We start from the raw sequence: 13175 nt of genomic DNA on the forward strand, positions 1-13175 counted from the left end.
TAAGTTTTGTGAATTATGTGACAGTTTACATGGGACAACATCAGTTTTACATTCATCCTATCGTATATTGTTTCATTGCCATGGTTACAATCCCCTCCACGCATCACCAATCAACAAAAGGGTACATCCTATAAGCCTGCTTCCCCCACCCCCACCCTGCCCTGGTCGTCAGCACATAGCCCCTCTTCCTCCCTGGGTCCTGAGTCCCCAGCTGCTCCATCTCTCCATATCATCATCTCTGCCTCCATTTCGGGGATCGCTGCCTCTCTGGGTAGGGTTCTGCTCTCCGCTCTCTGCTCTTTTCTCTCTTCATGGTTCTAGGGACTTCTGCTCCCAGCCTGCAAAGTCAATCACTCCCCTCCTTGCCACAAAATGCCCACTTTTACATTTACAACTTTCACAGTCAGTCCTGGTAACAGTTATTCACCCTTGCATCACAAGAGACCTATCCGCATTTCCTTTAATCAGTCCCGCCTAGACAGATTGGATACTACTCAGTGGAGATTCTACCTTCCTCCACGCCCTCTGGATCTAGGTTCCCTCTTGAAAGCTTGTAAGCCAGTCACGTCTTGCCTTTGTATGCCCCCCATTTTGGATAGCCAGTGTCCAAGTTGCCCATCCCTGTCTAGTCTGTGTATGGAAGGGGTGGGAATGATCCCTGCTGCAACGATTTGTTGCATCTTTTGAGCTACTGCATCCATAGGTGTAGGTCAGGTTCATCAAATTTGTCTGCCTATATTGTTTTGTATTTTTCCTGTTGCTCTTTCTTTCATCTCTCTTCTTTAAATGTACTATCAGTTAGTAGGGGCAGTAGTTAAGATATAACACTACAACATTGGATTTCTCAGTTTATCTTTGTAGCTCCATTAGCTTTCTATTCAGTTTATTTCGAAACTGTCCATTTGGAATATTCACCTTTCTGATTATTGTAGCCTCCTAATGAGTAAAGGTATTAATTAACATTGTGCTCTCCCCCAAAGTCTTTGAATAAAGAGAAGTCCATTCAAGTGTAATGTGCTGTAGCTTCTCCATGTTGAGTCAGTCAGTGTTGGTGCAGTTGCCTTTGGGTTCCTCCTCAATGATGTTAAACTAGAGACCCCCCCAGCACATCAGCTTGTCACAGCATTTCCTGCCCAGCAGCAGCAATGGTTGGGGGGAGGCATCTCCTTTGACTGCATGGTGATGCTCAGTTGTGTCTCCTTTGCAATTTCATCTTTTGTGGGAATGAAGCCTGTGTTCACGGTAGTGAATGCGACCCATTCATAAAAATTTCTGCTACTGACGAGTAGGTCTAGGGAGAGACACTTGGACTGTGGGACTGAGGTTCTTTTGCTTGGAAGACATGTTTGTCACTGTAAGTTGCATGGTGTTAGCACTGGGACTGGTAGCTGTTGTCCAGTGAGATTGTAGGGAGCCCAGTGGCAGTCAGTGACATCAGGGCAGTTGGTGCTACCTGCTCACGTGGCCCACACAGTGAAGACACCTAAGGTGAGATTGGCTCGTTTTTATTTTCAGAGAGAAATATGTAAGAAACATGTTTGCTTGCCTGGCAGCTAGTCTTTATTCCGAATGACCAGATGTAGAGATTTTAATATAAATTACTATTAGTGAGAATAATATGTGCCCCCTCAATGGCAAGATTGGAGAAGAGTTATTTGTGTATTTTCTTTTTTGTAGGTAATGAATAAAGAAGGAAAAGCTATATTAATAATTTTGACCTTAATCACTATCTTATTAAGCTTTTATCATAATATTGTTAAATGTAATCATGAAAGTTTCCTGAAAGTAAATTATTTAAATTGTTTTAACTAAAATGCAGATATTTTTTCTGAACAGCTGAAAGACCAAATTGCATCCTTAAGTAATGAGATTGAAGAGTGTAATTCTGAACTCAATGAACTACAGCAAAGACGTGAACGAGAAAACCAGGAAGGCACAAATCTCATCTCTATGCTGAAGTCTGATATAGATTTATCTCGCAGTGAAAGGTCAGTGCCTGCACACTTCATCCCCAGTGGCACCAGCAGTGCTGCCTTGCCCATGGCTGGCTCTGGCTCCCATTGGCTGGTGCAGATACGGACTTAATTTTTCTCTTCCACTCATTCTGTGGTCCTTTATTACAGTCCATTGGTAGTGTGGGCAGAAAGCCCTGTGTCCACATTATTCGTTGTATTTAAATGTAGGAAAAAGTATTAAATAATATAACCACTGCCTATCCATTTACTACCTTGCTTTGCCAAAACTTAACATTCCGCAAAATACTATTTAAAAATCCTGTTGTGCACTCAGTATGTCATTCCTTGTTCTACTCACTTCTCTCTGTCCTACTTCTTCCACCAACTTCACTGGTATCTGATAGCTCCAGAATGTGATTTCATCTTTACCACATAGGTGTGGGTCTAGTAATATCTCTTTTAAAAGTCTTATTTTGTGTGGTATTAATTAGTGTGGCCACTCCTGTTTTTTGTGGATGTTCTTTGCATGTTATTTATTTCATCATCCATTTTTGTTTAATCTGTTTGTATCTTAGAATGGCAGATAGTTAGACTCTTCTCATTGTTTTTAATTCAGTTTGAAAGTTTCTGATCTTTGAATGGATTATTTGACCAGTTCACATTTACTGTTGTTATTGATATGATTGCATTATTATGCCTAGCATTTCACTTTGTTTATGATATGTCCCATGTATGTTTTGTTTCTTTATTCATCCTTGCTGCTTTCTTCTACATTAAATGAATATTTTTAATGTAGCCTTTGACATTTGTAATGATTTTTTAGTATATATTTTTAGTTTTTGTTTTTTCAGTGTTCACTCTAGCGCATGGGTGGGAAAACCTCTTAATGCCAAATCTTAACATTTTGCCAAATACAATTTAAAAATCTTCTTGTACCCTCACTGTGTCATTCCTTGTTCTACTTACCTCCCTTCCTCCCTCCTTCATTCGTGGGCCATACAAAATTATCAGTTTAAAAATTACCCTGCTATATTTGGTCAAACATTTAATTAACCCATCTGTAATGTAATGGGTGTTTGAACTGCAAGGTCGGCAGTTCAGGTTCACCAGCTGCTCCTCAGAAACCCTATACAGGGTCGCTATGGGTCGGAATCAACTTTACGGCACTTAACAACAACAACAATGTAATGGGTGGAACTGCAGTTGCCTTGGCAAGGCCAGACCACATGATATCATGGTCCTTATGTAGCCCACAGTCCCAACATTTCCCACCCTTGCTCTAGGGCTTAGCATATGGTGGTGGTGGTTATATGCTATGGAGTTGGTTCCGACTCATAGCGACCCTGTACAGGGTTTCCGAGGCTGTAAATCTTTATGGGAGCAGAAAGCCTCATCTTTCTCCTGCGGAAAGAGTTTACCATATAGGAGATGATATTACCAGAATATGCTTCATATTCATATTTGCTTCATTCTATACAACTTTGCTTGCTTTTCTGATTTTTATTAGTATTGTTACATATTTTTAATCAATTATCCAACATACATTATTATCATTTAACTCTCTGGTCGCGTAGTGATTACGAATCGGGCTGTGAACATCAAGGTCAGCAGTTCGAAACTACCAGCTGTTCCGCGGGAGAAAGATGAGGCTTTCTGCTCCTGTAAAGATTTACAGCCTCGGAAACCCTGTGCAGGGTTGCTATGAGTCAGAACAGACTCCACAGCACATAACCACCAACCACCAAAGTCATTTCCTCAGCCCATTTACAGCATTGCTCCCACCTTTCTTCTTAAGTACATTTTTATGATATTATTGCATAATATTACATTTCTATCTGTTATAGGCCCAACAATTACATAATAACTTTTAAATCAGTTTTGAAGATAGCTTTGCTTTATGTAGGATTCTCAATTGACAGTTTTTTGGCTGTTTTGAACACTCTGAATATGTCATTCTACAGCGTCTAACTGTGGTATTACCACTGAGAAACCAGTTGCCAATCTTATTGGAGTTCTCTCATAAGTGCACCTTTCAAAATGTTTTCCTTGTTTTTAAGATTCAGCAGTTTTGCTATGATGTGGCTGTCAATCTAGAATATTCTATTTGTAGTTTGTTGAGCTTTCTGGATATGTAATTTTGCAGTTTTCAGCCATTATTCCCTTGAATCCTTTTCCTTCTCCACTCTTATCATCTGGAGATTTCAGTGATCATATGCTGGTACACTTGATGGTATCACACACACTTTCTGAGACTTTTTCTCAGTTTTTCACCTTTATCTTCTTTGGCTTGCAAAATTTCTATTGATTTGCCTGAATTTCTATCTGTACATATAGGTGTTCTTAAGCATCTCCCCTCACTTCATATCAGCTGGACTCTTCACTCTCAGCTCTAGCCCTCTATGGCTATGTCCTTGTTCATGGGCTCAGGTGTCCCCAGGTCTCACTACACTTTGGACCAACCAGCCCTTCCATTTCTCTCTCTCATCTCCAGGTCAGTAGGAGTCTATGTAACACATTACATACATCAACCACATTGAACTCAGTACATTTCTTCATTCCTGCCTTTCTACCTCTTCCACTCACCAGTAGACAGGTGTGGTCGCCAGCAAGCTTACATGCCTGCCCATATGTTCCCTTTGAGTTTCAGTCTTTTGGGGGTGGGGGGTGTTGTCCTGAAGGGACTTAATTGCTTGCCTTGATGACTTGATGGATTCGTTTTTGAGATAAATGTTTATTTGTCCTGATTCCAGGAAGGCTTTTCCCTACTGTCTTATTCCCTGGTTCTGTCTGAAAACTGCTGGCTTACAGTCTCCATTATCTTCTAACAGTGCCTTTCACCCCTAAGAGTATCCGTAAACTTGAACTTGTCTAGGCTCAGTTGCAAATGTAGTCACTTTCTTGGAAAGAGGTTAATAGCTTCATGTTTTTTCAGTATACTTCACACAGTCCATTAAGGAAAATTTCAGAACCAGGGCTTTGGGTCTGTCACCTCCATTTCTAAGAGCTGAGCATTGAATGTAGTTAGGGCAGCATTCTGGAGACCTTCAGCTTGCCCCTCCTGGTGATGAACTCTTACTATATGATATGGGTGAAGAGGTTGATCAAGGCCCTAGACTTCTCAGCATGCTGTATGTGGGATTGAGCCCCTGCTACTTTAAATGAAGGCTAGGTGCCAGAAAGGGGACCCCACCTCTTGGATGCATTCACTTCAATGTCACCTCATTAACAGGCAGGTGGGGGGAAGGAGGAGAAATGTTGACATCCTGCTTATCTCCAGAGAAACCCTTCAGTTTGGTGTGAGGGGAAGAGGAACTTTTATTTGGCTACAACTGTTAGGAGAGAAACCTTGTTGAGCTGGAAAAGGAAGAAAGGGAGGGGTTTTGTTTCGAATACCATAGACTCTTAGCTTTCTTAATGTATTTTTGTAGATGTTCCTCAGTAGGTGTTTCTTAATCTGCTTCTGCCCAAGGACCATTTCCAGAGGTTTTAAATGGCCATTTTGCTTATTTTTAAAGTCATTTACTAGCGAGAAGGTCTGTTGAGCTTTTTGTACTGTTTTGCTGAAGGTTGTCTCCCCATGTATTATAGCATGACCAGTGTGCTTCCCGCCTATGTGGCATCTCATAGTGATTCCCACCACACACTCCTACCTGTGCTACATTGCCAAGGTACTAGCCAGTACCTCTTTGATTGGTGTTGTCTCCTGAATATTTTGTCCTCCTTCAGGAACGCACTCCAGGATGCCCTCAGAAGGCTGCTGAGCTTATTTGGAGAGACACTGAGGGTTGCGATTTCCATAAGGAATCAGATCAGTGAGCGTGTGGGGCTCTGTCTAGAAGATGTGGGGGCCACTGGTAGAGAGAGCACACCTGACATGTGGTCAAGCATCGATATCTTGTGTGCAGGTAAGTGTACAGACTAGCATTCAGCTCAGTACCAGACAGCTTCTCATTTTGACTCCTCCTGGTTGTTTGAGTGACTCTTTAGAGTAAGTACACTGTGGAATGAATATTGTGTAATGTGGTTAGTCATTTATTTTTCTCAGAGGATGAACTATGTGCATGAGACAGGTATGTGCTTTCTTTCCTAGGACAGCTATGTCTGGCTTTCTGAGAAGGTCCCTAAAAAGCTGGTGTTATTGGTCACCTGTGGGCCTCCTGGGGATTTGTACCTGCAGCCTTCAGGCCCCTTTGGAATGCTGCAGACCAACTGAGAAGGAAAAGCTGCTAGGACTGTTCTTGAAGTCTTAGACTGGGTGCTTGGGTGGCCTTGGGAAGGAGCTGTTGATAGGGTTCCTTCAGGGGCTGGCTTAGGACTCAGCATTGTGGCAATAATGTGAGCTGCTGCCTTTTTTACCCTGCCTGCCACTGCTGACTTCTCTGGAGGAGACCATTCTTCAAGGATATCCAAGAGCTGGGCTGAGTGGGAGCTTCTTAGCTCCTGCTCAATGTTGCTGCCTGTTCCTGTGGTGGGCAATCATCCTGAGAGTTTTCTGTGACTTGATAAGTGCAGTTTGTGTGTTATCTAAAGCTATTTTCTGGGGCTGACTTGCTGTACTGTGTGTGAAGGGCTCTGGGTCTGCTGATTTCTGCAGGCCCCACACTGGACGAGACCCTGCCTGAGCTTGGCACAGCCCTACTACAGCCTGATGGTACACTGCCTGAGCCTGCAGAGGTTTCGGCAGTGGCTGAGATCAGCAGTCATGTGTGCGAGAGCTTCTTTATGAGCCCAGAAGCCACAATGGAGTATGAGCAACCAGTCAAGAAGGTATACCAGAGCCTCAGGGTGGCCGTGGACAATCTCCTAGAGATGGCCCTGGACTCCAACAGACAGGTAAGGTGCTGTGTGGACCTTCTTATACAGTCTCATCTGCATGTGGCTGAATCTGCCCTCAGAGTGGGTTATAGACAAGGTGCATACTCTGTTGCAGGTGAGGTGTTGTGGGATGGTTGTGCTCCAGGCTGGAGGCAGTCATCAGCTGCCTCCACTGAGGAGCTTCCCTCTGGAACTTGCTTCCCTTCTGCCCCTCTGCCACTGGTGCCTGGGCCAGAAAGTCTGCTGTGAATTTCTAGGATGCTTATCAAAGCCTTTCACTGCCCTCACACACATTTTCCTTTAGATGTCTTTTCTAAACCAAATTTCTTGAGGAGGTAGGCTTGCTATGAATGATAAACCAACCTGTTTGTTTAACTTAGGTAATACATAAATTAGCTTGATGCTCTGTTGCAATTCCACAAAGATTGTATTTAACTTTAGAAATTGTTACTAAGGGAATGATTTTGTTATTCTTTAGAACATTTTGGACAATTAGAAAAGAAGTTAGTTACACAAGAGTGCATGCAGAGCAATAAAGTAAGAGGCTCTTTTCTGCGGAGTCAGTCCAGTTAAAACGTTTTTATTCGAGGTGTTGTCTACACTGCAGAACCACTTGCTGATTTTTCTCTCCTTGGTGGAGTCAGTGGGGTGTGGTGCAGGTCACAGTTTTAAAATCAAAGTTTCTTTTTCTTGTTCTCTCCTACTGCCTTTCTTGTGCCATTTTCCCTTTTTACCCACTTCTCTCATCAGTTCTAGCCCCAGAATTTAGGCAACCACAAGTACCCAGATGCCCTAATATTATTAAACTGAAATGTGCCTACCCCAGTGTGCCCAGGTGGGCTGTGGGAGCACAGCTGTTCCTGGACCTTTATTGCTGTCAGCGTACTCCATTCACATATGCTGCCTTATGTGTGTGAGCCTGCTGGGGAGGCGACTACACAGATGTGGGGATGTAGGAATGTAGAGTATGCCAAGGGAGCAGGCCACAGAGGGACGTGGAGGTGCCAAGGGAAGGGCTTCACAAGGGGCGTGGGGGCGCACATCAACGCCATGCTCAGACAAGCATCTATGACTCGCTGGCTTTTGGCTGGCTTGTGAAGTAGCCTTGACTGCAGGAAGGGCAGGCTTGCGGTCAGGCAGTGGGTATTATGAGGTTGTCTATGGGCACGGTGGGATGAAAAGTGGTGGCTAGAGAGGGGCTGCTTCAAAGGTAGAAAAAGCAGGGTTTTCTTGGAATCTGGTCCTTACAATCCTGAACAAACTGGGAGACCGTGACTGAGTGTCTGTCAGCTTCTGAGTGAGGAGGTAGAAGGGCGAAGCATGAGTGGAAAGAGGCCCCAGAGCACATGGAGGTGGAATCAGGGCTGCTGTTAAATTAGAATGTAGACATTGTTGGTGGCACACACTTGGAGTGTCTGTATACTAGAGTGAGGTGCCCTTGGTCCCTGTGATGTGTGTACTTGAGGTCAGTATCCCTCCCCCACCCCCCTTCCTGGCCTGTCCCTGCCCTGTAGCCTGGTCCTCTCTTACATAGTTGGTCTGTTGCATTTGTTCTTTGAAAAAAAAAAAGTTTTTTTTTAAGTTAACATTTTTGTTGTGGATTGAGTAAAAGTTTACAGGGCAGGACATCAGTTTTACATTCAACAAATCCTACACCTTGTTTCATTACAATGATTATAATCCCCTCCATGTACCATCAGTTACCAGTGGTTCTTTCTGTTTACTTTAGCTTTTTTTTTTTTTTAAACACTCAGGCATATACAATAATTTTCAGCACCAAAAGGCACATTCTGCAAGTCTGCCTCCTGGTGGCCAGCTCTTAGTCCCTTTTTTTCCCATAAATCTAAAGTTCTCAACTGCTACCTCTCTCCATGTCCCCATCTCTGCCTCCATCTCTGGTGTGTTGCTGCTTCTCTGGATAAAGTCTCATTCCAGAGAGAATTGTGCTCTTCTCCCTTGATGGTCCTAGGGTCCTTTGTTTCTGGAGTACTCCCTTGTTTTTGTTACAAAACTTCTACCTTTACAATTGTGACAGTCGTAATTAGTCATGATAACAGTTACTCACTAATGAATCATAAGAATCCTGTCCCCATCTCTTTTCACCAGACCCATCTAGACAAGATGAAAACTATTCAGTGGGGACTCTATCTTCCCCCACACACTCTTAAACTAAACTCCCTTTTGAAAACTTTGTGCCTTTATCACCCCCTCATTTTAGATAGCCAATGTCTAAGTTGCCCGTCCCTATCTACCCTGTATTCAGAGGGGATAGCATTGATAATTGATGTGAAGACTCCTTCCCTCTCTTGGTATTTAGAGTTACTATTTCCTGTTCTTTGAAATATTTTATGTGTGTCTACATGTTATATGTCTATGAAAATTTGTTGAATGAGTAATATTTCTTATTTAGGAATTGACGTAATACTAAACAGTGAAATTGTTTCTTGTGGAATATTTATGAATTCACTGGAATTCTGCCCAAGTGTGGTGTTAATATAAACTTTTGACTACTTTCAATATGTAATTCTGATTTTCAAATGTATTTTAACAGCTGGAAGAAGCACGCCAAATTCATTCTCGTTTTGAGAAAGAATTTAATCACAAAAATGAGGAGACTGCACAGGTCATTAGAAAGCAGAAGGAGTTACTAGACTGCCTCAATGAGGAGAGTGCAGCGACGGCCATGCTCACCCGGGAGCTCCACCAGGCCCAGGGTGAGTGCATGAGCTGGCTGTCACTCCCACAGGGGCAGGGCATGAGAGGGCCTGGGGTGGGCTGTGGGACAGGACACCTCAGGAGAGAGCTCCACCAGGTCCGGGTTGAGCTGGGAGAATCAGGGGAAGGGACAGGCTGCCCCAGGAGCAAGGTGGAAGCACTAAAATTTTTTTTTTCTAAATGTTATTTTGCTTTTGTATATACAACAAAATATATGCCAATTCAGTACTTTCTACATGTACAACTTAGTGACATTGATTATATTCTTCAAGTTGTACGACCATTCTCACCCACCTTTTCTGAGCTGTTTGTTTTTCCCCATTAACATGAACTCATTGTCCCATTAGGTTCCAGTTTTAATCTTTTGAGTTGCTTTTGTCAATTTGATTCCACAAAGCAAGTCCTTAATTGAGTATAATGCTGAAGGCTGGTTTTCTTTTACAAGTTAAGCTAAATTTTCAGTTTTAAGATGACTTTTGGGGATATTTTTAGTTTAAGGTTTAAAGATATCTCAGGGCAATATCAGGGATTGGTCCACCCAGCATAGTTTTAGAATGTCTTGAGTCCATGAAAATTTGAAATTCTGTTCTGCATTTTCCTCTGTTTGATTGTGATTCTTCTGTAGAATCTTTGATCAAAATGTTCAGTAATGGCAGCTAGGCATCATCCAGTTCTGATCTCACGGCAAAGGAGGCAGTTGTTTATGGAGGCAGTTAGACATACATTTCAGATCCTTCTCCTATTCCTGACTCTTCTGCTTCCTTTAGCAACCTTTTAAGACCTGAGGCATTAAGCAGTGAGCTAGGATGTAGGACAGAAGCATTAAACATGTTATTAGACAAGTTAGCTTAAGGTTCCTTGAGGTGTTTTGTTGTACATAAGTAGCCACAGCTGCTACTCTTTGTTGTTGTTGTTTTAAATACACCCACTCATCACTTACCAACATGGTTAAGTTTTTGGTTTGTTTTTTCATTTTGGAATAGGTATCTTTTTTTAAGCTTTTACAATAATGGTCTTATGCAATATTTGCCCTTTTGTGCCTGACTAGTTTCACTAAGCATAATGTCCTCAAGGTTCGTCTATGTTATGCAGTGGCTTGCAGCTTCCTTGTTACTCTTCAAGGTAGCATACTATTTTATTGTGTGTATGTACCAAAGTTTATCTATTCTTCCATTGATGGGCACTTAGGCTGTCTCCACCTTTTTGCTATTGTAAATAGTGCTGCTGTGAACACTGGTGTGCATATTATCTACTCACATTATGGCTCTTATTTCTTGTGGATACATACCAAGTAGAAGAATTGCTGGATCATATGGTATTTCTATTTCCAAATCTCTGAGGAAGTGCCATACTGTTTTCCAGTGTGGTTGGATCATTTTGCATTCCCACCAGCCATGTAGGAGGGTCCCAGTCTCTCCACATCCTTGCCAGCATTTATTATCCTCTGCATTTTTGAACTTCACTGTTAATGCTGGTTTGAGATAATCTCATTGTTGTTTTAATTGCATCTCCCTAATGGCTAATGATCGTGAACATTTCTTTATATGTTTGTTGGTTGCCTGAATATCTTCTTTGGTGAAGCATCTGTTCATGTCCTGTGTCCAGTTTTTTAATTGAGTTACTTGTCTTTTTCTTGTGGAGGTATTGTAGTTTCCTATAGATTTTAGAAGTTAGTTCTTGTCTTATATGTTATTGCAAAAGATTTTTTCCCATTCTGTGGGCTCCCTTTTTACTCTCTTGGTGAAATCTTTTGAACATGGTTTAAGTATTAAAGACCTGATTGGCATTTGGAAATTGGCGTTATGTGAAAATCCATAGCAACCATACCAGTTCACAAAATGGAGAATGACTATATAATTACTTAATTGCCAAATTACATCATTGCAAAACTGCCAAACCAAGGAGAATCCTAGCCCAGCCAAGCTGACAACCTTAACCATCACTGCTAGTATTACTCTTGTCTCACTCCTCGGCATCTGTTACTGCCAGACATACATTGTTACTGCACAAAATAGTTGGAGAGTAGAAGTTTTACTAGTGTTTTAAGTGTAAGTTGTCAGATATTGAGTTAGTCGATAAGTGAGGAGTAGGTGTGTATCTGTCACACAACTTTTGCCAATTTAACTTGTCATAATGTATAAGTTGTTAATAGCAATTACAGTAATTGGCTCTGCATTTCTACCCTTAATCAATGGGATCGTTCCATCATCATGAACCCCTCCCCCCTTCCCTCTCTCCCTCCCACCTGCCCCCTATGATAACCACTTTGGTTTCTATACATTTGTTTTTATTTTTTTTTATGTTTTTATTGTGAGGTTTACATGGGAGAACATCAGCTTTACACTCATCCTGTCGTATTTCATTTCATTACAATGATTGCAATCCCCTCCATGCATTATCCAATAACCAAAGGGTGTATACCACACAGACCCACCTCCCAGCTGCCTGCATATAGCCCTTCTCCCTCCCTGAGTCCAGTTTCCCCAGCCACTCCATCTGCCCACATCATCATCTCTGTCTCCATCCCTGGTGTCACTGCCTCTTTGGGTAGGGTCCCGCTCTCCGTTCTTCTCACTTGATGGTCCCAGGGGCCTCTGCTCCTGGGCTACAAAATCAATCACTCTCCTTTTGGCAAATAAACATCAACTTCTGTATTTCTTACCCTCACAGTCAGTCCTGATGGCAATTATTCACTATTGTACAAGAGTCTTATCCCCGTTTCCATTCGCCAGCCCGGTCCCAATGGATTGGAAATCATTCAGTGGTGATTCTACCTTTCCCCGCCCCGTCTGGAACTAGGCTCCCTCTTGAAAGCTTGTAAGCCAGTCACTTCTTGCCTTTATAGGCCGCCCCATTTTGGGTAGCCAATGTCTTAAGTTGCCCATCCCTGTGAACCCTGTGTACTGAGGGGGTAGGAGTGATCCTTGCTGTAAAGATTTGTTTCCTTTTTTGAGCTACTAAATCCATAAGTTTAGGTAAAGTTCATCAAATTGTAGCAAATCAGGCTTTTTTTTTTTTTTTTATCCCTCTTTTTTCTTCTTCTAGTCGAGTTCTGATCATTTAGCCATTGAAGCCAGGTCAAGTGGGTACTATCTGCAAGTATGTGTGTTCTTATGCATCTCCCTCACTTCATATCAGCTGGATGCTTTACTCTCCGCTGTAGTCCTCTGTGGCCATGTCACTGCCTCTGGACCCAGGAGTCTCCCCAGGTCTTGCCATACTGCTGGCCATCTAGGTCTCCTCCTGGGTTCATAGGGATCTGTTGAATGTGGTCAGGTTTAGCTCGCAGTTTCATTGCTGTTTTTTACCCCCTCTTCCCATTATCGGTGACCAATGTGATCACCAGCCAGACCACATGCCTGCTCATATATATTCCCCTTGGGTTTTGATCTTGGAAGGGGGTTTGCTCTGAGGGGTCCCGACCACTTGCCTTAATGGCTCCCGGCCGAACAGCTTACATGTTTTTATAGTAATCAGTCAGACTGCGGTTATTGTTTCGGATTTTTCCTGCTGGTCTTTGTTTCATGAAGTTCTAGCCACTCGAGGCTGGTCTACTCGTCCTTTCCAGTGGAAATTTCCTACCTCAGTCGGTTCTGGATTCCACCTATGGTCTTATGCAATATAAAGGCTTCATAGGAAGCCTTTTTCACTGGGCAATTTCTAGCCCTTTTTTAAGGTATTCCAATCAGT

General features: G+C 42.6%; 1 protein-coding gene across 1 annotated transcript in view; it reads left to right on the forward strand.

The window, feature by feature from the left end:
* The window catches only part of PCNT (pericentrin), a 174585-nt gene that overhangs the window by 40708 nt on the left and 120702 nt on the right, over positions 1-13175 (forward strand). The window contains 4 exon segments of the mRNA XM_006878175.1: positions 1837-1988; positions 5682-5866; positions 6589-6788; positions 9322-9484. Coding sequence (XP_006878237.1) covers positions 1837-1988; positions 5682-5866; positions 6589-6788; positions 9322-9484 — 700 coding nt within the window.

This window comes from Chrysochloris asiatica, unplaced genomic scaffold (assembly GCF_000296735.1).
Source record: "Chrysochloris asiatica unplaced genomic scaffold, ChrAsi1.0 scaffold00354, whole genome shotgun sequence".
Lineage (NCBI taxonomy): Eukaryota > Metazoa > Chordata > Mammalia > Afrosoricida > Chrysochloridae > Chrysochloris > Chrysochloris asiatica.